Source organism: Polypterus senegalus, chromosome 3 (assembly GCF_016835505.1).
Source record: "Polypterus senegalus isolate Bchr_013 chromosome 3, ASM1683550v1, whole genome shotgun sequence".
NCBI classification, from domain to species: domain Eukaryota; kingdom Metazoa; phylum Chordata; class Cladistia; order Polypteriformes; family Polypteridae; genus Polypterus; species Polypterus senegalus.
The window spans coordinates 70,029,235-70,056,394 of NC_053156.1; the positions used below are offsets into that span (position 1 = coordinate 70,029,235).

The 27,160-nt window shown below is 38.0% G+C and overlaps 1 protein-coding gene across 2 annotated transcripts in view; it reads left to right on the forward strand.

The window, feature by feature from the left end:
- Positions 1 to 952: 952 nt before the first annotated feature.
- The window catches only part of arhgap18 (Rho GTPase activating protein 18), a 119,722-nt gene continuing 93,514 nt past the window's right edge, over positions 953 to 27,160 (forward strand). For both annotated transcript variants that reach the window (XM_039747469.1, XM_039747470.1), the window contains exon 1: positions 953 to 1,217. In XM_039747469.1, the coding sequence (XP_039603403.1) occupies positions 1,102 to 1,217 (116 nt within the window). In that variant the 5' untranslated portion in view covers positions 953 to 1,101. The remainder of the gene's footprint in view (positions 1,218 to 27,160) is intronic.

A 27,160-nucleotide genomic window follows, 5' to 3' on the forward strand; every position in this document is an offset into this window, starting at 1 on the left:
TTTGTTTCCCTTATAAAAAAATCATAATACTATGCGACGAAGAGCCCAATTCATGACTGGCAGCCGCGTTTAAACAGGGAGCCCTTCACAGACAAGTTTAACACGCGCAACATAGTTGGGCGCACATGGCTAGTAAATAATAAATAAGTAATAAAACTACCTGCTGATACTTGGAATCCATTTCAGTACCTGACTGAGATGCCATATTTGTTCTGTTGAATTATTTCTGTGCATGGATGTTCTCTTGGAAATACGTGTTATGCTGTTAGAAGTATTAACTGGCAAATGAGCCCCCAATCGTGTTTGATTTTTCAGTGTCACATTTATGCACACATGAAATCGGTTGTCATTCTGCTCCATCATCAATTCACCCATTTTCTGAAAGTTCTTTATTTTTCCTCAGTACAGTTCCTAGGCAGATAATCCGCATCACTTCACTGTAGCAACGCATTAAAATAAGCAGGAATCAGGTATGGGTGAAATGCCTAGTCCATCACAGGACACGCACATTTAATTATCCTATTTCAGTTTGGAGTGTCCAGTTTAGATGTGCAGGAACACATGAAGAATGCACACATTCTACAGTGGTAACACCTAAACTAAGAATCAAGCCGGGCCTAAGTGCTGTTAATGGAAACAACTGCGCACCACTGGCTCACGGCACCCTGATGTGCTGAAAGTGGGTGCTGAAATCTGATGGATGGATGATTCCAGACAGATCACAGAGAGGTAGAGAACCACTAATCCGGCCGATTCCTAGACTCACCAATTTTACAGGAACTTCTTCTTTTGCATATGCGATATTCTCTTAAATCATTTTATGACATTGAAGCGTTTAAGTAAACACCCAAAGGCCTCTTGTGGCCGATTCAAAAAAAGCTCAGGCTGATCAGCTGGTAAAAGCTTTAAAGACGAAGCCCCGCCTTTCTAGGCTAGCAGCTGGGAGGATTGCTGGTTTAGTTACTCAGCTCGCTGGGGAGGAGGAGGAGGAGTGCGAGTGCTGTGGCAGTGACAGATACAACTTCAACAAGTTGAAGCGCATCCTGGCAGCTCGACTGCTGTTGTTAGTTAAAGGGCGACGACGGGAATGCCGCGCACATCATGAGCGAACAGGACAGTAAGGTCGTCGTGCTCACGGCGTTTCACCTGACCGGCGACGCTTCTGAAGTGTCAAAGCGGGTCAGAGACCGAGAGGACCACGGCTTCGCGGATCCAAGGTGAGAAAAACTCTTGTCACAGCAGGCGGCCAGCCACTGGCAAGTCTCCGCGAGAAAGCTGCAGTCAGGGCAAAGTCCAGCAGTGACAGCCGTAAATATGTTAATAGCACGGCCACGGTGAGCTCAGTTTCTGGCTTAACACCTTTCCTGGTAAAACGGTTCATTACGTAAAATTCGAATTCACACGGCTCCGTGACGTGACAGCCATGTGTGGCTTTTCTATTAGCGTGTGGTGTGGCTGAACTTGAAACAGTGCGGGTAGATCAGGAGACCCCCTTAGTTCTATGGAGACTGTAATCGTATCCCTGTGAAGACGCAGAGTTCGTAATTTAAACAGCTTGCCTATCAGCACGCCTTTCGTTTTAAGAGCAGCTATAGATGAGCAGCACTGATGCTTTTTGCACTTTGAGCCGACACACTGGCATTGGTTTAATAGCAGTCTGCACCATAGAGTATGCTGATTGGGTAAGATAAGGAACCACTGATCAAAAGGCTAGAAACAGAATTTGTTGTAGTTAACAAAAAACTATGTCCGTGGTAATCGTAACAATAAACATATTGTGTTTCTGTAGATCAAAAGGAGTAACTTCAAAACCATTACTTTATTATGTATAACATATTGCACAGATAGTGGCGATTGCTTCCAGAATGTTAAGCGAAGAAGTTTGTCATATTTACTGTATTAATGTTGGATAATATGCTAATTCCATGTTTTTTAATGTCTGTATGATCAGGTGTTTAACAGAAGAGGTGGGAAATAATGGATGTCTGTCGTTCTTTCATTTAAAGATGCTTAGAAGGGAATGCCACATGAAGTTGCTATGATAAGACGTCACAGGATGGCTGCTGTCAGTCTCCTATCAATTTGTACAGGGGATTAAATTGTTTGCTCCAAATTTGTTTAATTGAGCAATTTTAGCATTTCGTACCATATGGGAAAATCGTGTATATAAAAAGGAGTATAATCAGAAAGCATACACATTTATAAACTTACAAATGAGCAGAATCAAGCACCATTGTTATAGTCCATTTATTAGCTTAATTGTGTAAGGGGGCACTTTTTTCAACCAAAAGAACCTAAAGAAAATAACTTGCAATTATTACAGCAGTCCAACCAAAAAAGGCAGATAATACACATACAAAATCACTCATTTTAATAGAGATGTATACATTTAAATAAAACTGAATCTGCTGTATTTGTAGGGTGCATGAGATACAATAGTTTATTAGGTATAAAATAATATTATATACAAGTATGTGGACTGGCATGTTGCAGTGGTTTGTCTTATTGTCTTTCCTTTCCAGAATGGGCCTTTGGCTCTGTCCAAGTGGAATTTACATGGAAATGTCCATTTACTCCCATATCTTACTTATAGTTAAGTTATGGGGGCTGGTGGTGTCAAATCTCAATTGCATCTAAGTCTGATGTTATGTTTCATGAGGTCTACAGAATGGATGATTAATCTAATCTAATATACACCCCCGAGGCAGGTCAGTTATTGAGAAGAAAGCTGACATTTACTTCTGGTACTAAAAATCCCTAAATATTGGTACTGTACTGTACAATTTTACATTTTTTGGTACTTTTCTAGGACTGCGCAGCCCTACTATATGGGGTGACTAACGTTAAAAACAATTACGTTTGGGTGGAGCATTCTTTTAATACCATTGAGCTCTCCTTTTCCTAATAACAAGGCACAGGGTTGTATCTGAACCACATAGGCACCCTGTCTTGCTAATTAACAGCCTGGAGGAATTCTCCCGCCATTTCGTCCATCGTACCGGCTTTCTGTTAGCTTAGTAACCAAGGAGTGATGTAAGTGCTTCTGGCGCTATGTGCACGGTACTACATTTTAGTTAAAAACACTGTTTTTAAATGAGTAAGATCTCTGTCCACATTGGCGTGGGATTTATTGTAAAACTGTAGTGACTGATAAATTATTTGCCTTTTGCGCATGTATGCAGTATTTCAAATTTGCTAAAAAAAAATTTAGATGTATTTGTGTAAGCACCATAGAAAGCATCCCCTCTGTGTTCACTATGTTGAAATATAGTTTTCTTCCGTGAAGTGTGACAAGTTAGGAAATGAGATTGAATAATTATGTAATGAGCATGGATAAAGTCAGTTTTTTCAAAAGTCTACATTTTTATCAACCCCTAATACATCCTTGAGCAGTTGTATTTATTAGTATGCGACTCTGAAGAGTGTTTTCAAAAGTTTGTTTTTGGTGGTTAAAATGTTGAGGTAGTGTGGATGAAAGGTAAAAATTGAAACTAATATCTGTGTTTTTTAAACAAAAAAGTAGTGTATTGTGGATGTAGCCTGGGATACACTCACCCGCAGACCTCAGTGTTAAACAATCCTCCGGTCATTGCCTCATCTCTCCCCTCTCTCTCTCTCTCTCTCTCTCTCTCTCTCTATATATATATATATATATATATATATATATATATATATATATATATATATATATATATATATATATATATATATATATAAAATCTATCTATATAAAAATATATATAATCTATCTATATAAAAAAATCCAACATCTGTATGTCTTTCCGCTTTTCACAAGAGAACTACTTAACAGATTTAGATCATGTTTTTTTCTATAATTTGCTTGAACATTCCGATTGATTTTGCGACTACTTTCATCATACTAAGTGTCATAGTTTGCTTATGGTACCGATTTATTTGTGCGATTCCGAGAGAGACACAGCAGACTGAGGGGTTGGTGGACAAGCCCTTCCTCACTCACGCGCCAGCCTCAGGGCGTACCTTACCTCCGCTTAGCTAGTGAACAAAAGAACAACTTAATGGATTTAGATTTGATTTTTTTTGCATAATTTGCTTGAACATTCCAGTTGATTTTGCGACTTCTCTCATTGCAGAAGCGATATATTACACTATTGCAAGACAGAGGTTGTGGGCAGAGGAGAGGGAGAAATGTGCCGTCAGGAGTGGGGAGGTGGGCAGGTGGGCAGGGCCCTCCTCACTCACGTGGCAGCCTCCGTTTGAGTTTCTCTACCACTGCATTTTGGAGTGTACCTTGCCTCTGCTTAGCTAGCGATACCTGTTTGTTTATTGATTTTTAAAGTTTGTCCTGTTTCACTACTATGCAGGTGGAGCTGCGGGAGACAACTAGTACAATATAAGTCCTTTAAAGTCCAGGCACTTTTGCATTATTATTCCCTGCCTCTCTTTTTAATGGGACTGCTTTGCCCAACGCCATGCTCAGTGGGGTTCTTAATAGACTCAAGTAAAATTGAGTTCAGAATCATAAATATTAGATATCTCCTGCTTCCATGTTCCAAAGTGATATATTTCATTGAATGAAAATCAAAATTTGTCATTATTTGCACTTTTATAGGTCACACTATGTCACAGAAGTTATCATGCTGGTTTATGGTTTCATTTAGACTTCTTGCTGCCTAGTCGCTGCCTTTGTGAATATTACACTTTTACTTTTGCTCTTGTGGGTCTTCTTAATGAGGTTTTGTCTTCGTCTATAATCTAAAAAAGTCTTGTACAGTTTGTTTTGTTAATTGGTGACTCTCAGACTCTAACAGATTTTGAACCCCTGTATCTAGTAATTTAAAAAATGGTGTAGTAAATTAGTGGATCAATAGGCAGTTTGTAAGATCTTATTATTATTCTGTAAAAAGCTGAAACTATATCTCCTCCATTTAAAATAAGTTCCACCTGGCAGTTAATTACTATGCATATGATTGTGATATTGTGTAAAATAAGGGAGATTTGGCAGCACTTACACATTTTCTGTCTTCAACATTCCTTTGTAAAATATTAACAAAGTTTTTTCAAAGGAAAGCTATTATAGATGCAGTAGTATTCTGTATTTTTTCATTCACTATCTTCATTTGAACAAATGCCAGTGAGCAATAAAATAAACTATGCAAATTTATAGTCATAGTTAAAATACTATTTTTTTTAATCAGAAGATAACTAGTCTTTTTTATTTCTTATTCCGACTTGTTTGAAATCTGCAAGTATGTCATTGAAATTTTAGATCTAGCTTGTGTTCAGCAGAAACTTCTAGTACTGTACCATGGCTTTTCAGATGAATAGTTGGGCTTGAGCAAAGGGCATTATGTTAATGATGCAGCTTAGTGCAATAATGGTAATTGGGGTGGTGTTAGCCTTGACTGCAGTGTAATATTCTATCTTTCTCTGTCTCACAATAAAAGGCATTATGAGAAATGCTGGTCTATATGTGACAGGTGATTCCCATACTTTTATGAAATTGTTTAATAGTGCACCTTATACTTGGTAATTTATATCAGGTCCTGAATTTAAGCCATGTTGAAGAGGCCATAAATGTGCTGCTCTATATTTTGTCCAAATGAGTACGAAAGATGATAAAAGTAGTAAAACACAAATAAAACATCTTGACTGCTAACGTCTTAACTGTTAGCATGGGTCAGTTAATGGAAATTAAAAAGAACCTGACTGCTGTGTTATGTCAAAGCCTATTTCTACTGCTAACAGTGATCTTTATTTTAAACTAGTAACAGCCCTTTGTTCTTTACTTGTCCTTCAGCTTTCTTTTGTTTACTTAATAATGCTTATTTTGCTGATAACCCTTATTGTGTTCATGCAATTCAAGTGTTCTCTTGATGTTTGCACTTTTTTTCTTCTTCAAAAAATAGTGACAAAAAATATAGGGCTGTGATGGAACTGGGGTGTCTGCTTGCCCCAAACCCCCAACACAATTTCACCAAGGCAGTTCTGGGTTCAAATAATGGATGGTTTGTTCACTGTATTGTCTCCAAAAGTAACAACTCGCCTGGATAAGGGAATGCGGTCCCTTTATTAAGGACCCGGAAATACTTCTTGTGCCAGGGTGACTGTCTGATGAAAGCACTTCCGGGTCATATGAAAGTCCCGTAAACTGGGGAGTGCATCTCCCCGCTGTGCCCCCTTGTAGGACCCACGGACCCCAGCAGGGCAGTGCTGCCAGACTAGAACTCTTGGTATTCCCTGCTGGTTCCTGAATGGGTGTTGATATGGAAGGCTGCTGCCACAGATCCTCTGGGTGGAATAAATATCCCTCTGTGACAGTCCCTCCCTGTCCTCATCTTTTATCCCAGCCAGGGAAGGTGCTGCAATTATGTCTGGCAGGGAAACCTGTCCATTTGCCTGGGGCCTTCCGTCCGGTTAGGGAATCTTCTCCGGCTGGAATGTCCATCCATCCCTTGGTCCAAGTCCAAGTGCAACCTTCTTCTCTCTGCTTTTCTGTACTCTTGGGGCCTCCTGTCCGGGTAAGAGATCTTCCTGACTTCTTGCCGGGATGCCTGTCCATCCCGTATGCCTCCTACTGGGCAATTACTTTTCATATTAATGATTCACTTTGTCTAATTACACACTGTTACCAAATACTATATATTTTTAATGTTAATATTTACACTAAGTTGCAGTCATCATTTCAGTGATGCAAGCAGCTGACTATTCAAATTTGTATGCTTTAGTATACTATGCATTGGACATGATTTTTCAAATCTGACTGTCAAACTAGCCAATAATTAAGGATTGAATGGTTTTAATATGTATTTGTTTAAATATAGTATATTTAAATATTGGTTTACACTCCTGGGAGTTAAATGTTTAAGTCCTGTATATTGTAACATATATGCCATTTATATATACTGTATGTAATAAGGGAAAAATAGTTTAATGTTATACAATTGCTTAAGGAAAAAAATTAATGTTAAATACACAGCCCACATTAATACAGGTGCTGTAAGTGGCTCAGTTTCAGTTTGTGGCTTGAATCCTATGTTTTATGTTTGATTCTTCAAAGATCTGATATGAGTCTGTAAAGGTATGTATCCTGAATGTGTCCTATAAAGGATGAATTAATAAAAATGTGACTTTCTAGACCACTATGAAAAGAAAACAGTATGCTAGCTATTACATTATCTAACATTATTTTCAGTGCAGAATGTCTGCAAATTCTTTAGCTTATGTTTGTAACAAAGAGAAACAGAAAAGAAAAAAACAGAGCTGTTTCCTTGATTGGAATCATCATTGCTATATCTTTACTTAGAAGCCAGAGGACCAAAAAATGAAGCCAGGAGTATTGCAGGTGACATGTGGAAGGTTGTGATGTAAAACAGTAGTTTGACAGTTTCAGAATGTTGAGGGAGAAGTTCCATCGCTTATGTCATTTTGTTTCTGCAAGAAACACTTGGAAAAATATGTGCATCAAGCATGCAATTTCTGTCGGAAAACATTTAGCGTTTGTGTTGTATTGATTTTCAATGCAGAGTGTTCACATTAACGTTAAAGTGAAAGGGGGTGTAAATATTCATCTATTTGAAATTCAAGCATTCAAACACAGGTCCTATTCAAGTTGCATAAGAAAAGTTGTCTAAACCAGTCTAAAAATTGCTAATTCCGTGTGAATTTTCTGCTGCTGTCACATTTCTAAAAGATCAGATATGCTCTGTTTTTCAGTACTGAAATAATCATTTCTTTTTTTCCTTTTGTAGATACACACTGACACAGCCCTACACTAACTCCATTTTATACATAAATAATTAATTGGATACCATCATGAATAATCCTCTCCATTCCTCCCAGGTGCTCTCTTGGAGCACTTTTAGCCACAGGCTCGTGTCACCTTGGTGTGCTAAGAAGCACTTCTGGGGGTGTGTTTTGCCCCCTGCTATCAGGCAATTCATTGCTTTCTCACGTACTTTTTATGTCAATTTGAAATATCTGTACACTATATGTACATTTATTTATTTCCTTTTATTAATTTTTTTATCGATTGATTAATTAAATGATTTGCCATATTTTTTATCCTGTAAATCTATTTTTTTATGTTTCTGCGGCTGTATACATTTGAATTTCCTCACGGGATTTATAGAGTTTATCTAGTCTGTCTAATCTGATAATTTATTTACTTTTTTTTTTTTTTACCATGTAGCACTTGTAAAGCATGAAGTTCTTGTTATTCTTACATTGTGACTTAGATGTGATAATTGCAGCTTTCAAATAAAAGTGACTGTCAGATGTTCATGCATACAAGGTGAAATAGCCAATAAGAAAATATAGACTGACACCATTACCATTGCTTCTTTCTACTGGTAATGCACATAAGAGATTTAGACAAAGTAGCTTGTGATTGCTAAACCATAATCAACATAGTCCCTATTCAGTTTTTTGTTATCCCAGTTATACTGTTTGTTCTGCCACCCATTTCTTTTTTATTTAAACTGAGACACAATGAGTTGTGTTGTGTTTCATAAATAATCATGGCTGTAATTATCAGTGAGTGCTTCCTCTTTACTCTTAGTGTTTGAGAGATGCCACTATCCAGAGCAGTTTATGAAACAACAGTATGCATTAAATGCACTTGAGCGATTATCATCAGTAAGTACAACAGACGATACAAAAAAAAAAAAAATATATAAGAAAACTTAGAATGCAGTTAACTCCATGGCTGTTTTGAAAACTAGCTGCTTGAAAAACTGCAGCAGTGAATGATCTGGGTCTGTGAACCTGCTTTAATACTTAATACACCAGTCCTGTACAGTGGATGATAGCAAATAATCAAAGAATAACTTGAGAGAATGAAATAATCAGAGTCTTTAATTTTTTTTCCACTTTTAGTTGCTGAACACATGAGACAGAGTTAGTTGTAGACTTGAGAACATGCTGAAACTGATACTTAAAGTATGTTCGTAGATGCAGCTAAAGTGAATATCAGCGACCCTGGATATACTGTGCTACTAAGGAATAAAAGAAACATCAGACATGTCAGTATTTTTCATTGTCATAGGTGAAAAGGGAAATTGGCTGCTTTTTAATTGCTACCATGGTTGTGTAAAAGTTCTAGTATAAAGCAGTAACAAAGTCAACAACCTCATGCTCAAGTGTGAACAGAAAAAGAGAAGAATTCTACTTTTAGGTTGAGTGAAATGTTTTTAAAAATCAATTGCTTGCTTGCCATGTGGAGAGAGGTAGAATAAATATTAACATGCTGTTTCATAAAAAAATATGATTTTTTTTAATACACAATTCATATTAATTAATGCCTGGGGTAAGAGGGAGATATCCTGTGATGTTTCACCTTCTCTTATTTTTTTTTTTAAACATTTTTCTTTTGCTTACAGAGCTTTGAGCTTTGACTACATTTTTCATATACATATCTATTTGTGATATTCAAATGTTAAGTGAATACTTAACCATCTGCTAATTTTGTCATTATTGTTGTTTTGTGCATTCAGTTTGTTGGGAATTTTCAGCTAGTTGTTGCTTGGCTTCAGGCACTGGACTGACAATGCTGTTTACTCAAAGGGAGGCGCTTCTGCTGTATTACCCTCTCTATTCGCCTTGCTTGGAAAAAATATGTGGAAGTGCTTTAATAGGATTAGGTCTTATTTTAGATCTGTACCATTAAAGGTACTTACTTACCTGGCATTTAAGGCTGAAACACTAACACATTAACAAGAACCTTGTAGGAATTAAGTGTATCTTATCTTTTTTTTTAAAGCAGCCTGCAATTTTACTTCTTAACTGTCATATATTTTAGTATGCTTAATGAAAACAAACATATACAGTTCATGATGGAGAATCTAAAGGGACATATGCACATTCTTTTCCCACAGGGCATATATTAAAAAGCCACTTTACATTTTGATTCAATACTTTTTTTTAAACCCACACCAACAATCAGTCATTTTTTTTATTTAGTGCTTTTCATAGACCACCCTATCATGAAGTGATGTATAATTTTAACCTTGAAAATTATATGAATTTTGAGATAAAGTATTGTATAAAATGTATTTTACTCACTTATTAGCACATAAAAGACATTGACTTGCTGCATAATTTGCTACCATTTTAACTCTTGAAGCCAAAAAGATTAAAAGGATGCTACATACAGATCCTTTCTGAGAGGAAAACATGTCCTTTGACTATTTGGGGAAAAGGACCTCCTCTTTTATGGAAATGTATTCATTTCTAAAGATGTGGTTTCCTGTCCCTTCTGAACAGCTTTAGCTATCAGTTAGATAAATTCAGTATAAAAAAAATTGTAGATTTGTCTGGAGTTTGCATGTTCTTCCCGTGTCTGCGTGGGTTTTCTTCGGGTACTTCGGTTTCCTCCCACAATCCAAAGACATGCAGGTTAGGTGTATTGGCGATTCTAAATTGTCCCTAGTGTGTGCTTGGTGTGTGGTTGTGTGTGTGTGTGCGCCCTGCGGTGGGCTGGCGCCCTACCCAGGGACTGTTTCCTGCCTTGCACCCTGTGTTGGCTGGGATTGGCTCTAGCAGACCCCCATGACCCTGTAGTTAGGATATAGCGGGTTGGATAATGGATGGATGGATTTTTATATTATTGTTTAAATATGTTCTACATACTGTATGTATCGGTTTGTGTGTGATTATATAAAATTCAGTGATCACATCATGCATTATTAAATTATGATACACATTTGGAATGTCCATCCATTATCCATCCCGCTATATATCCTAACTACAGGGTCACGGGGGGTCTGCTGGAGTCAGTCCCAGCCAACACAGGATGCAAGGCAGGAAACAAACCCTGGGCAGGTTGCCAGCCCACCGCAGGGCGTGTACACACACACACTAGGGACAATTTAGAATTGCCAATGCACCTAACCTGCATGTCTTTAGACTGTGGGAGGAAACCCACGCAGACACTGGGAGAACATGCAAACCCCATGCAGGGCAGACCCAGGAAGCGAACCCAGGTCTCCTAACTGCGAGGCAGCAGCGCTACCCACTGCGCCTCCGTGCCGCCCCATTTGGAATGTCATTTCACAAAATCAAGAAGATATACATTTTTGTAGTTTCCAACAAATGTATCACTTCGCAGTGCATGTGTTGCATAAAAAGCTATTTAAAGAGAGACCCATGAAGCATTAACCAAGGTCACTGCTGTTTGTTTCCAAAATAATTTTGTTTCATATGAACTTTTTGTTTATGTCATCAGACTTCTGGTACTTATATTTGTTGTTTAAACCCAAATGTTACTGTTTTTCTGACAATAACTGACTTTAAATTTAATAGAGTAAAATAAGTTAGATTTGGGGCAAGTTCAGTATTTATCTAGGATTGTGGTTGCTGAAAATAAGCCCTGTTGGAGTCTAATGCAGAGCTGTTTCTGGAGTGAAAGATTACTACATTCCTGACATTGTTACATAATATAGTATTTCTGAGTTTTATTTCATGCCACTGCACTGTAAGTTACTGTAACTGTACTGTAAGCGTTATAGCCTCAGTCCTATAGTCTATAGTCATTTCGACCTGGTCATTTTAAATGTAGCTCGCAAGCCGAAAAAGTGTGGGCACCCCTGAACTAGATATGTGTACTTATATGACAGCATGAACTGCTTGTAAATAAGGTTAGTCTTTTATTGGTGTCAACATATTGTAGTAGTTTCATTAAAAATAAGTGTCGGTCATTCTAAAACCATTCACATATGAGATGCCCTTGCACTGTGTCATCCCAGGCACTCGGGATTCCTGGGAATGACATGTGGGATTCCCGAATTCCCGGGAATGGATAAACCCATCCGGGAATGGATTCCCTACTTGTAAGGGAAACTTACTTATTTCTGATTAATGCATACAAGGCTGGGTAATTATTTGCTTAATGTCTATCTCCTGTACTATACTGCGCCTGCTGGCAATGATTCACCACCATGTGCAGCTGAGATGTACTCATACCCATCACACACAACATGCCCTTGCTCACGGGCAGCTGAATAAAACAGCAAAACCAAAACACTTCCAATTGGAAAAAAAATGTTTAAACAGTACCACCTGTCTCCTTAGTGGCACCCAAAAAACAAAGGTTTTAGGAGTAAAGTGTTTGTTAATTGAGTTTAATGCTTAAACAATATGCAGCATCCAGCTCTCAGATCACATTAACGCTATGAAGGCTGGTTCATTTATGTATTATATAACGTTAACATCATGAAATACATCCACAAAATAAAAAGAAAATAATTTGTAATTACACTTCTAGAATATAAAAGTATTTTATGAGTATTTTGCATACTGAATTGGGGGTTGAACTTTTTACCTGTGTTTTGTTTTCTCCTGTGTCTCAAAGACCTACTTATTAGCTTAACAAATGTAAGATGGTGGTTTGGTGCTCTGTTCACTCTTGTTTTACAGACTTGTACTTGAAGCTGCCAGGTTAGTTTCTTAATTCTAAAAACTGGAAGCAATGGAATATGTTTTATAGTACTGTAACTTTAAAGAAACTATTCCAGGTTTTTGAAGTAATCAAAAAGCCTGTTTACTGTTACTTATAGGAGATTTGGTGTGTGGCACACTTCATTTATCAGTGCAAATAGAGAGCACCTGATATAATATATGGCTATACCAGCTTCAGAAGTTGTAGTTGTTGTTATAGTAGTAGTAAAATTTATAAAATTTACATAATACAATGGGTTTGTTACTTATATGTCCAGACAACATGCAACACACCAATTTTCTCCTCCCATTGAAAACATGCTAGCAAGAGGCACTGTAACTGGGCAAGCGGCATATAGCGCAAAGTCCTTTTATGTAGCACATTAACTTTAACAGGAAGCCTATATGACACGTTGAGACATTGTTAGGATTTATTTTTGATTGTTGGTTAAAGAGAAGCTAACTATTGGCTGTACGGCACTAGAGTAGGTATTGTTTTGACAGAAAATAAATAGATCCTCAAATATTTTGGGTTCTGTGCGCCGTGAGTTGGCCAATATCATGAAGGTGCAAATTAGTAGGTTCGGTAGTACCTACCATCTACAACATCTTCAAAAGGCATCATGGGATTACAATAATAATCAAATTTATTTATTAAAAATAGTTATCAATTAATTTTCATTAGCTGCTTATTTATCTCTGAATAGAATACTACTATAAGGAGAGTTCCAACATGAATGTTCAACTTCATACAGTAGGACCTGTATTTGTTTCTAATTAATCTGTTACTAGCAAAACTCAGAACAGCAACAAAATTACAAAACCGATTACTGAGTATCAATTTATGTGTTAATTTCAGATATACTGGCTAGATATTTTTCTTTCCTCTTTGGTGAAAAAACCTGGTTTAGAATGCTACTGGACTTGAAAGATTAAAGGCAAATCAGTTCTCCATCAAAACTCCAGGCCACAAAGAAGCCTGTGATGATGTGCATAAAAGCTTACCGTGTATTTTTCAGATGCTAGCAAATGTATTAAAAGAAGTGATAAAGCTACCATAGTAACTATACAGTAAGCTACTTAGTTCAACATTTGTTGCAGACAAATTGATGTAAGTAGATGTGGAAAAAGTAGAGAGAACCAGTAGTCCAGGAAATGTGCGCCAGTGAAACGTGGTCTTCTCCATTTTAAACTACTCTTGACTTTCCTCTGATATGCTGAAGTTTTTTGAGGAAGTAATAAAGTCAACTGATTAAAGTACATATTTTAAACCACTTCAGGAAAAGCTAGTCTTCAAACTACAACATAAGAATTTGCACTACAGAATTGGATTAAGAATTGAAATTAAAATGTTATAGTACGAGTAACATTTTCAAAATAAGTAAATTCAGGCTTACACAGGGATCATTGCTGTAACTACTGCTTGTATTTGTATTAAACTAGCTGTTTAAGCCTGTGCTGTAAAAAGCCTGGGTTCCTAGAAACTATTGAAATTGTCAGGAAAAAAAAATTGAAATGTAGAGATGTCAGGTAATTGAAAGGAATTACTCTGGGCATCTCCCTCCTAGGAGGTTTCGTTTTGCAGACGTGTTTGCCTCACTTGTGTATTAGCAGTGGGAAGAAAAGTAAAAGGGATACCATTTTGCCGATGTGCTTGCCTTGCTTCTGTATTAGCGGCTAAGCGATTGACCTTCTTTGAAAGTTTTGTTTAGCTGATGTGCTGGTCTCTCATATCCTTACCCTGACTCCACCTCTCACTTTTGGGTCGGACAGACACACACACTTCCACGCACAGATGTTTAATATACAAGATATGTAAATAGCAAAATGTAACTCCAAAAAGTAACTGATCTACTTTGTAAATGATACTAAATTAAGAGTAGTATCAGTTTTTTGGGTCAGTGAAATCCCTACTGAAGGACCTGGGGCCTCATGTATAAACGGTGTGTACGCACAGAAATGTTGCGTAAGAACTTTTCCACGTTCAAATCGCGATTTATAAAACCTACACTTGGCGTAAAGCCACACACTTTTCCACGGTACCTCATACCTTGTCATACGCAAATTCTCTGCTCGGGTTTGCAGACTGGCGGCACCCAGCGTCAAAGCAATGCTACTGTTCCTGTGCGGTTACACCTTATTTTCCTGACGCGGCTTTATAAATACACTGAAACTAACCGCATATTGATTTATTAGTGTAACGCATCTGATTGTAATTAACTTGTAACAATATAATGGTCCAGGGAATAGCCATAGTATTCCAAATACCATAACTGCTTTAGCGTTGTTACTCTCACTGCACCTTCTTCTTCTTCTTCTTTCAGCTCCTCCCGTTAGGAGTTGCCACAGCGGATCATCTTTTTCCATATTACTCTCACTGCACCACTCGGAGTATTTATATCACTGTATCTGAGTGTGAATCACAGCAGCAGCTGATCAGAAAGAGAATTATCGCTAAACAGCTTCAAGGACACGCTGTCTCAGCCACGGCAAAACGTTTCAAAGCCTTTCCTGTATGGACCTCGCGGTTCAGAAACAGTTTCATCCCAAGAACTTTAAATGCACTTAATTAATTGCTCTTTGTAGAACTGTTTGTACTTATAAGTACAATCATCCCACTGTAAACTTGCACTACAGTTATAATATCGCACAACCTGAGCCACTTTATAAAGCGCGTATTTACATATGATGACGATATCATTTTTAAGGTGAAATGCAACAAAATATGTTTATTATATTATACAGATAAAACTTTAACTTCATTTAAATAATCTATATTCTTCACTGGGAGTGTCGTGAAGGATAGAATAGTTAAACATGTACTATGAAGATATTTCAATGTTCCTTAACCATTTTGAAGAATCGGCGCTCTAAGCTTACAGATGGCTTAACGTCTATTACAGAGCTAATTGTGTGGTGATTGGGTATTTGGTGAAAGAAAAGCAAGGACTGCAGTGGTGGCTACAACAATATATATTGAATATAAAACAGAAAGAGAAAATAACAACACAGCTAAAAACGCAGCGACAAATTTCGGCAAAAGTTAAATGCTTGTGTCATGAGCACGAGGCGGCTATGCAGTGTCTGCAACAGACGTGGCCATCCACCGTGAATAAGGTACCTCACTGACATTGGCGGGCGAAGGAGCCACCAATTCTTCCTCTGCCCAGTGCCACCACGAGCCTAGAGCCGCCCCTGAGTACTGCTGCAATAAATTATTTCATCGAAGGTCGCACACAATCACTGCGCCGTGAAACTTATGTTTAATAACGTGCTTTAACTCCTATCATCATCAAAATGATATCACGTATACATCTCAGTATTTTAGTTATTCAGAGAACTGTAATATCACGAATATAATGGATTCTGTGTCCAGTTGGAGGAAGAAAGATGGTTTAAGAAGCAAGTAGTGATTCACACACATAGAGCACATAGAAGATCAAATACAAAACAAAGCATTTAACGTGCTACTTTAATTACGATGTGATTTGAGAAACTGGTTAGTTAAACGATTTTAAGATGAAGTTTATGATGTTCTACTTTAATTAAAAATTAAACTACGTGATTAAAGTGGAGATTGAAGTTGACATTTGGTGCTTTTTCCCCACTGTGTGCCTTTTTTTTCTGTACCCTAATAAGCTTTCTTATGACACTCAGACAGTGGGCTACAACTCGCCTTTTCACGGCGACTTTGATATGTGACTTCTTTTTTTATTTCCGGCACTGTGCGATTTTGTGAATGTGAGCTTTCAAGTTTCTCCAACATGCTATGTCACTCGATCAACTTCCTTTTGTTGATTATACCACGGTTTATTTGAACAAATAGTATGTTTTTCCTTTGCCTCCACTTGGTATTCGCTGAAATTCTTATTTTCCCCTGTGCTTTCCCATTGTCTTTTTACAGAAGGCTGAGCTTAAGGGCGATTTATATTCATTTGCATATTCAAAGAGGCGTAATTCTGGGAGGAGTTGGGGCGTTACATAAAGCGCGTGCATGAGTGTTACTTTTCATGCTGATTGGGATTTATGTAGCGGAAGAACGTGGAAGTTGGAGTACGCATAGAGTCCTGCATTTGGATTTTTCTGTGCGTAAGCACATTTCGGCTTTTGTGCTTACGCCATGTTATAGTGCAAGTTCTACGCATGGCGTTATACATGAGGCCCCTGGAGTGTCATTTATAAAACTTTGCATGGAGTTGAGCTTGTAAATATGTGCACACCAAAAATAGGAAAATGCGTACACCAAAAAAAAAAATCTGATTTTATATGCAGTTTACCCATTATTAATCACAAAACACCTTCTAAATATGTGTATGTGAATGCATCTTGAATGCCAGCATGAAACATCCATACTGTATATGGAACATGCTAATCAACCTCATACATATGCAGTTATGATGCTGCAGAACTTCAATGGCTAGCAGAGCAGCCTCCCTCCTGATGCACTGAGATACCACCACCTTTGTTCAAAAGTATCTGGCTGCACACTGTGACTGAGATCTCAAGATCATTTGTGGTTTTATAGCTCCTCTCCTCTGCATTTGGTGGACTGGAAAGGGTATGAGAAAGGCGTAAGGTGCCAACATCTGAGTGGGTAGCTACTACCACCTGGTACATTTAATGATTGCTATTACAATTACTAGTACAAGCTATATGAAACACTGAAGGCTCAGCTAGTTACCTTACTAACAAGCCATTCACCACATACAATGCCATCATATCTACCAAAGCTACTGCCTCAAAGTAAATGAATCACAGGTTGGCCCAGGACACTGGGATCTTGGTATCACAGATGACTTGATTTGATATCACAGATGACATGTGCATTAATGGAATGTCATTGCTGATGGTTAACAAAAGCAGCTTCATTCTTGCCAGGTGCCCTTACTGCAATAGGAGTGCAATAAAGTGCTCCTTTTACTTTTGGAGAACCGGTCACTGCTGCAAATGGTCTTTTTATGTTGGCAGAATCTTGTCATATTATATGTATGTGCACAGACACCATCTGTATGATCAATCTGTATGATCTGCCCTTTCTCCCAGTGTCTGCATTAGGTTTTTTCCAAATACTGTACTCTAGTTTTATTATCCATTTTAAAAATGTGGGTTTTGCGTTAATACTTTAAATATCTTATATATCTTTTATATCTATATTTATTTATTTTTGGATTTGCTCCCAGTACTACTGGTGTAGGCTTTTACACATCTGATCCTTATAATGGACTGTCCTGGTTTACATATTGAATGTACAGGATATATTCCATGTATATACTTTTATACATTGCAAATAATATGTTTTTATCATTGATTTTAGTCTTGAATAAGGGGTAAAAGCACAGTAAACATTTAGTATAATATAGTAAAAGTATATTTCCAAGGCTCAGTAAATATCATTACTTTTTTTTTTTGCATTTTATTTATTTTATTAAAATCAAATAACATTCCATACAAGCAAGTCAAGTTTAACAGTAACAAATCAACACCCACCCATGAGAAGGAGAGCAAAGCCAGCAGAGTAAAACTTTAAACTAGTAAAAATAAGTAAATAGGTAAATTAATACATGAATAAAAATAAATAGAATAAGAAAGGGGAGAGGGAATCTGCTTCCTCAATTTAAATGCTTATTCTGAAATGTTATTGATTAGATCCTGCCAGGTTTTGAAAAAGTTTTTACAGATCCAGTTAGTGAGAATTAGATTTTTTTCCAGTTTCCAGTTGAGCAACTAAGTATCATTACTGATTTATAGTATGTTAAAATGAATGGCCCTGAAATAAAGGACCTGAAATGTTTCCAGAAATTTTACTGCTTTCTTTTCAGCTGGTTGCGTGTCTTTGGTTTTTTTTTTTTTTTTTTTTTAATTTGGGGTCTCAGCACCTCCTTTTTCTTCACTGAAGTTCATCTGAAATCTGCTACTATCTATGTTCCACTACTTAAGTTCAAGCATCAAAATTCCATTTTGGAGTAAATGATGTTCAACGTTTTTTTGTAGGGGCTACGTCCTAGACATTAGGAAGTATGTGGGAAAGCCAGCTGCACAGCTGAACATGGAGACAAAGAATATATAAATGGTGGTTACATAAACAAAGGCATTAACATTTTCCAAAGGATTCCTATGGAGTCGCTAGGTTACTAGCAAGATGTCACCTGATCTTGGTTAACACTATTTCTTATCAGATGGAGAGAGCAGCTTCAGTTGCCAGATGTTGCATTTGCTCATAGGTTACATATAAAGAGGCCACTTTTTCATTTTTTCTTTAGTTTTGCAAAGATTTCGATTTGGTAGTGTGAATGTTGTTTTTTTCCCTCCCCCAGTGTACAATAGGTTTCCGGTTTTAGCTGAAAGTCTAATTTGTGATGCTAAATAAGAGGACAAAGCCAAAATTGTCTTAGACTGTTTCTTTCAACTTATCTTAAGACAATACCTCACTTTTCTTTCTGTATCTGACCCATTAATAACCTGACATTTTAAGGACTGATTTTATGTTCTCCCCCCACTAAGACCACGCCTTAACATGGCGGAATGGTTTGCGTTATCATTGCTCCCCTGAGTGATGCCATTGGGATTCATGTAACTCGTAGGCCCACCCATGGTGGCAAAGCCTGAGGTGAGGTCCTGACTAAGACTGACTAAACCAAACCTCTCACCCCCATGTCCCATCAATTGTCCATTCAAAGTGGTGCAACTTCCTGCTCTCCCTTGTTGTCCTGTACATGGATTACTAGCATGAAGAGAAGTGGTGTGATTGGAGACCCACTCATGGGGTCTACTTTATTCTTTTCACTTCTGTTTTACCATATCAAGGAGCCTGCCAGTGACCTTACAAATTTTATAAGATCAGAGACTTGGTAAATTCAAGGCGACACTTCAACAGAATCATACACTCAATAGAAATCAGGGTAGATTGAGTCATTGCCCTTATTAAAAGCTACTTGTCTTCCCAAGTTTGTTGATCTATTTGATGGAGATTTATTAGAGGTTTAGAGGCCACATTAAATTGGGAAGTAGTTAATCTAATTGTAAGTGCCATAGCTTCAGTTTGTCCAGAAATTATGTTTTTTCAATTTTGTAGAAGGTGATAACTGTTTTTCGCCTTAGCTATTGAACTTGCTCTTTGTTTTTAAAACCTCTATCATGCCTTCACCTAAGAATTTTGATGGGTTGACCTTTAATTTTTGGTATTGGCTCTTCACCAGTGTAGAACCCATGGCCGTCCACATTCCTTTTGATGATGGAAATGCATATAGGTTTGCATTTTCAACATCATTCATATTTTATGTCCATATTGAAGATAACCATAGAAGTAAATGATTGTTATAGCATTCACATGTCTAAGTATAGTAATAGTTATCACATATGCTGTAACATATATTAGTATTTTTGAGAGTTAGTTGACACACATGCTACTTAGTACTGATGCAAGACACTGTCTTTTGGAATTGTTGGGATTGTTTCACACCTTGGTTATCTAGAATATGCTTGGTGTATGTCTTGATTTTAGTCATTGTTGTAATACCATCTACATAGGTTTTAAAAAGGGGGAGGGGGAGATGAGTAATTTTTGTCAGCAAGATTAAATCAATACAAAACTGGCAACTTATCAGATGTTTACATAAATACAACTTTTTCTTTCCCAGGAAAAAAGAAACAGCTTCCTCAAGCTGTTTTATAGCCCTATAGCCTCATAAAGCATTTGAGCTAAATATTCTTGGAATTCGTAAAGAAGTATCCTGCAAGTTTCCCTCCATAGGGAATGGCGAATAAAAAGAACTTGAAATCTTTGTTCTTCTTTATAATATATTTTAGCACTTGCTATATGGTATGTAAGTTGTCAGATCTAAAAGGAAATTTAGATAATGTATCTACTCAGCCACGGAAGTTAAGCAAGTGACTCCAGCTGCTGAGAACAGCAAATTTGGCCTTTCTTGCATATAAACCATGTATGTACAGTGCACATAAATTATACGCCTGATAATGCTTATCATCACCTTATCATTTTGTTGACGTATTTCTAGAGCGCTTTTTTGGTTGTTAGCTAACATATAGAATTACAAAAATATTGATTGCAATTACTAGAATTCTGATTTATATTTATTACAGTAATACATCTGAGAGTCCATGATTTTTGACTTATCAACTTGACTGTCTTTCATTAGGCATGCATTAGGCATTCCTTTAAGTATGCATGTTTTTATTAGCATAAAATATAATGCATTGACCACTCATTGTATAGACAATTTATAATTCAATCTTTGGACTTGGTGTTCTTGAAGTGAAAATATATGACCATAGAAGAACATGTGCAAATGCTACAAGCAAGATAACTCAGCTGAAAATTGCATCGGGGTCCAGGCACTGTGAAGCAGCAAGATTTTTCTGTTATTTCCCAGTAAAAATATGGCAGTAGTAGAACAAATTTCGGAATAGTGCTTAATGATAAAAACAAGGCTTTTAAAATTATCATCATGTTTTAAATAAAATGTCTTTTCACTTTCAATGATATGCTCTCTCTTACTCTCTCCTTCTCTGTCTCTTTTTCTGTGAAGTTTAAGTAAAGGCAATGCCAGATTAATTGATCTTAGTAAGGTAGTAGATTGACATACTCTGCAATTCAGTGCACGCAGTCTGCAACTCACACCGACAAAATCAGACGTTTTTGATTTTGTTATGGGGTTGGACTTGTGCATGTGTGAGAGCTGATAACCAATGACAACTCACCTGGAAGTGCAGTGCATATATTGCAACTACAAGGATAAGGAACACAGGAGTTTTGGACCTGACAAACAGAAGAGAATCTGTCTGATGGCACCTGTTTTACACACTACTTCAGAATATGGAAAAAAAAAAGATACCTGTGAAGCCTTTGCATGCATAAATATACACACACTGACACTGGCCCCATGATGCAGCACAGTACTGGCTATCAGAAAAAGTGGTGAGCTTGTAATATATTGGAAAATGAAACTGTAATGGATAGTCATTACATAGTTGTCTGATTTGACATATCCCATGATTTCCAGTCATGTATAAACTATCTATCTATCTATCTATCTATCTATCTATCTATCTATCTATCTATCTATCTATCTATCTATCTATCTATCTATCTATCTATCTATCTATCTATCTATCTATCTAATATGACATACCTGGATGATGAGATCAGCCAAAATCAGTCAGCAAATTTTTTATCCCTTTTGACTCAACGATATGTGATATGACGCTGATTTAAGGCATTCATATTTTTTTTAATATTGCATTATTGCTGCAAATTATAAGCAAGTGTTTGGGATGATGAAGAGTGTGATTCCTTGATAATTGGAACAAACCTTCTCCTTTCCCCTTTTTTAGTATTCCCCACTTTCAATGCAGTACTTAAATAGTGTGTTGTCCAAAAACTCATGCAGTATGCAGAGCTTTCAGTATTTTTGTGTCATCTCTTCCACCCAACCCCAATCAATTCTTTTTGAAATTTCCTCCTTTGAGGAGGATGTGTACACCACCTTTAGGAGTATGTATGTAGTATACATTTCAGATTTCTCATAAAGGACTGAGTTATTTTGAGGACTCAGAACACATATTTGAAACACATAAAGAATGTACATAGTTTAATTTTCGGATATTTTGAATGAATAAAAAAAAGATTAAGATAATTGTGTTTTTAAGTGAAGCTTTTTTTGTAATTTAGAAAAAAATTTAATGGCTCTTATTAAACATGGCATCCACAGGGCACCAGTCCAAATGTTCAGATAAAACCTTAAAACTTGCCAAATATATCAGTCTTTAAGCCAAGAATGTTCTCTAAGTATAAATCTTTGTCTTGGGATTGAAAATGCATTGTAAAACAGCATATGTGTCATTTTGGGAAACATTTTAATGAAACCCTAACCCTATCCCATTGCATTTTTCCCCTCTGTGGTAAAATGTCAACCCTAGGGATGTGGTTTCTTATAACTTGTTTAGTGAATCCTGCAGTTGCTATTTTTCTGTTGAGAGTGATTTAAGCACTTGGGGTAAGCTATTTCTGAGGATTTAGACAAGTAAAACAGTCATTTTATAGCCACTTTCTCTCTTATACACATACACAGTTCACACTAATTTGGATTCGCTTTTTCACCAAACCTAGGATATATTTGGTGACGTGGGAGCAAATCCCATGTTCATGTTTGTATTCCTTGGCTGTTAGTCTATTCTAAGTATCGTGATTACTAGTGATGAGCTAACCTACAGAGTTTTTCACAGAAATGTTTAGAATTTTGCTGAACACAGTGAAATGCATTGAATGTGACCTGAGGTGTAAGGATGCAGTGTTAACCACTGTGCCACAGTGCCTGAAGCAACAACTAACACAAATGGAACAATAGCTACTACAACAAATGACATTTAGTGGAAAATAAATAAATTCTTACACTCACAGTGCATTCCACTCTTCAGGGCACTGATTGGCATATTAATACCACGCAGCATTTTTTTGTTGTTTTCCCAAATTGACTTTTCAGGTAGCAGGGCACCAGTGCATGGTGGTATCAATGCAGCTTGCATGTCTTTTTTTTTTTTGTTCCCAGTCAGATGCTGCAGTATGTTCTTTTTTCTTCTATGAAGAACATAGAAACACCTTGTAAATAGTACAGAAAATCTTTAATAATTATGTAGCGTGCAGCTGAGGCCCTTGCCCGGCCGGGACGCCTCCACACTAAGGTCCGGGGGAGCAAACGTGGCAAGAGCGTTACCTCCCCCACAACACTAGATGGCAATCCCCCTGGATTACAGTGGTGCCTCAGACTCCCACAGGGCTTCATAGGAGTTGTTGTTTGGTACAGCCCTGTTGGGATCTGAAGGTGCCGCCAGGGGATGCTGCAGTAGGAGCTGCTGAGCCCTTATGGGCAGATCATTTGCCACACCCGGAAGTGCTACCGGAAATGAGTCATCAAGCACCTGGAGCACTTCTGGGTGCCTTAAAAAAGGAGCCAGCAGCCACTACTCGGGGAGCCAGAGTTGGGAGGAGGAAGACGAAGCTTGACCGGAGGAGTAGAGGAGAAGAAAAAGAGGAAGAGAAAGAAAATAGGACATATTGTATTTGCGCTATGCTTTGGACTGTGTTGTGCCTGATGGTTAACAGAGTAGGCGTTTCCCACGAGGAAAAAAAAAATAAAATGTGTGTGCCTTGAACTTGTATCCCATGCTTGTCTGTGTCGGGTTCAGGTGGCAGTGCCAGCCTGGGTGATCCAAAATTATTAATTTTGCTGGGTCTCGTGTTTTCTGATTTGGGGAGAAGAAAGGATAAGGCTCCTTTTTTAAGGTTTTTTTTCTTGCTTTTGGCCACATAGCCAAAAGCATATACATTCTTCTAGAATACTGAATTAGCCAGGTGGGTCACTATTATATATTTGGTAGCAGTACATTCAGTCCCCGGGTTACATACAAGATAGGGAGTGTAGGTTTGTACTTAAGTTGAATTTGTATTTAAGTCGGAACAGGTACATTATTTTAATAAATGCTATTGTTGACTGACTGTAACCAAGTGCTCTGCCAATGAATGATGGAGTTTCACCTCTTTCTGACCTTTTTATTATTTCTACTTTATTTTCATTATTAATGTTTTTTTGATTCTTTACTATATCACCAGCACTTGCATTATATTTTGTTTCAGGGACATTCTTAAAGGGTAAAGACAAAAGGTTAAGATTTCGCTCTTCTGCACAGCACTGTACATGCTATCACAGCAGGAAGGCACCAGACGTCAACACGTCTGATGTATAGGGTGGTCCAGATCTAATTATGCGATTTTCATTACGCTATAACTTATTCAGTTTATTACATAGAAAATCACCCGAAAAATCCCGGACCATCGAGAAGTGTGCAAACTGACGACATGAAGAATCATCTTTGCGCCGAACTGGAATCGCCCATGCATAAATCAAAGTCATCCAGACAATCTGGATCTGCATAATTAGATCTGGACCACCCTGTACTGACAAGTGATAACTTCCTGCTATGTGCGTAACAGTACAAGCAGGCTTGCTATTGAGAATGAATGGAGGCAGTGAGGGGCGGTTCATCACCAGCCCACCTCACAGTCACCTCCACTACAGTATGTTGCTTGCAGTGTCCGCCGCACCACCGCCCCCATTCAACAGGCAGCCATCTGAGGCACACTACAATGCTATCCCCTGTCGCCCCATTCACCCTCAATGGCCTCTGTTCAGCCACAACCAGGTCACCTCATGCAGCATTACCAGCTGCCCACCGAGAATGAACGGGCAGCTGTGTGTGGTGGGCGGGCAGTGAAACCGCTTGCCGCTAGGAGCCGCCTGAGGGATGCTACACTGCATGAGCACCGAAATCGTCCCCCTCCAGCCTCCTTCCAGCCACCGTTTGCAGCGTCCCCAGGCAGAAGATGACGGAGCGGCAGTTACTGAGGCGCATGCGTCGCAGCTGCAGCCCCATTCGTTTGTCGTAGGTCAGATGTTCGTAACCTGGGGTCTACCTGTATTCATAATATTCTCATTATGATCAGATACAGTGCTTGAGACATGCAGAGGCTGACGTGTTTGAGACATGCTGACGTGAACTTTGCAAATGTGAGAGGCTGCTGAGAGTTTTTGGTGTTTTCTGTGGTGTGAGATTTAATTAAAAAATATTGGGTTTTGGTTGCTGCTAAGGAACCGTGCTTAAATATTTAAAGCTATTTTCCCATTAGAAAGGTTTTTTTTTTTTTCGCCTGCAGAAGTAACTGCATGTTTGGAGGTGCGCTTGGAAAAGTTAGGCCAGGGTTATACTTCATGCGGCACTAATGCTACGCAAGCATTGTACTGTTTATACTTGTGCACGTACTTTACGTAAATCTGGAAGATTCCACCAGGTGGCAGTGTGAGATATCATCACGGTAAGAACAGGTTCAGCTTTGCTGTGAATTGCCTGAAATACCTGAAAAGGATGGAAGTTTAATGATTAAATCCATCAATCCAGGGATGCACCCATTCCAGCTAGTACTGGTCACGAGGCAGAAACAATCCCTGGACGGGGCATCGGCTCATTGGAAGCAGTACCAGCAAAAACTCGGGGGGCGCAGTGTGATGAAGTTGGAACATGACTTCAGAGTCTCTGTTTACTATCTTCATGTGAAAGAAAACCGCATTGCGGATCCTACAGAATCAATGTGCGTGCTTCGATGTTTGATGTGGTGAAGCAAAATGGCGACGTACGAATGCATTAGTGGCGCTTTTATATTCAAGCTCCACATATTCCCCCACGATACATTTTAAAAGTCTTTTTTTTTTCCTTATCTTCACATCAGCATTAGAATGTACGGCAGCGTATTTGAGCCATAGAGAAAAAAAATTAAGGACACAGTAAAAATGTCTATTTTGTGATTAAAGTGGAAATTTCAGCTTTAATCTCGAAATGTCCACTTTAAACTTGTTTATTTTATCAATAAAGTAGACAATCGTGAACGTCATCTTAAAACTGACCCACTTGTTAACCGCTACGTGCTTCTGGGGCTTCCTCCTGAACTCAGAGCAGCAATCGCCACACATAGCACATTACGTTTATGATGTTCCAGCTTTCTGCACATTTAGAATCCTTAGATATATACTTAATATCCCTTTCAGGATGAAATGAATTAGAGAATGTATGGTACATTTTACAGATAAGTCATTAACTTTACTTAAATAATGAATATTGTTAATAATTACACATGTGGAGGTGGCATGGTTACGGAGCAGTAGTGCTGCTGCCTTGCATGTTGCATTTTTCGTTTGAAAGCATTAACTGAGCTAATCATATTGACCATGGTTTTCTCTTTTCCTTGCAGCTGTAAATTAAGCTCATTCAACATGTTGGTCAGATTGGAAAAAAAAGCCAAGTCTAGCGGCCATTGATAATTATTAAGTTGCTTGTATTTTGCATGTTTAATGACAAGCAGAAACTCCTTTTTCTCAGGCCAGGGGTCTTGAAATCTCAGCAGAAATTTCTCCCTAGCCATCTACTTCAACGAAGGCATCTTTTATCATCTGTCCATCTTGGAAGTACTTCTTATGCTTAATGATCGAGTGACTCACCCGGATTGATGCTTCGGTGTGTCTGACTTTGCTTTTGAATTCAGCCAAGTGAAAAATGACAGCTGTCTGATTAACTGTGATTTTAGTTCCCTCTCCTTTCTCTTTCTCAGATCGCTTTTCGGAAGGAAGTCCGTTTCGTAGTTTTTATGAACAGTTCGAAAGTGACTTTCCACATTTTCCTTCTTTGGAATAGCAATAATAGATTGACAGATCAGACAAAAGCACTTTGATTGTGACATTGTGAGAGAAAAAAATCCTCTTCCAATTCCACATCCAGCCCATAAACGACAATTTTTTTTTTAAATCCCTTCTTTAGTCAATATAAATTGGAAGGCTAACTAGATGACTTAGATAGCCGGAGTTTTGCAGTAGCTCGCACGTTTGATTGTGCGTGCGGGATGACCAGTGTGTTAGAAGAAATGAGATCTCAGACTGGCTGCCCTGTATGTCAATCAAGTGGCAAATGCCATAGGGAGGATATATGATAAACTAACATTTAAAAAAAGTTTTTTGAATGCAACGCGATCTACCTGCACTCCCTTTCCGATCTACTGGTCAATTGTGATCGACGCATTGGGCAACCCTGCTATAGCATATTAGACTTTCCTATTTCTATTAGACCATCCCCCATGGTGTCCCTAGTGCTCGCTCCTTGAATTACCAAAATGGAACCTCTTATTGTC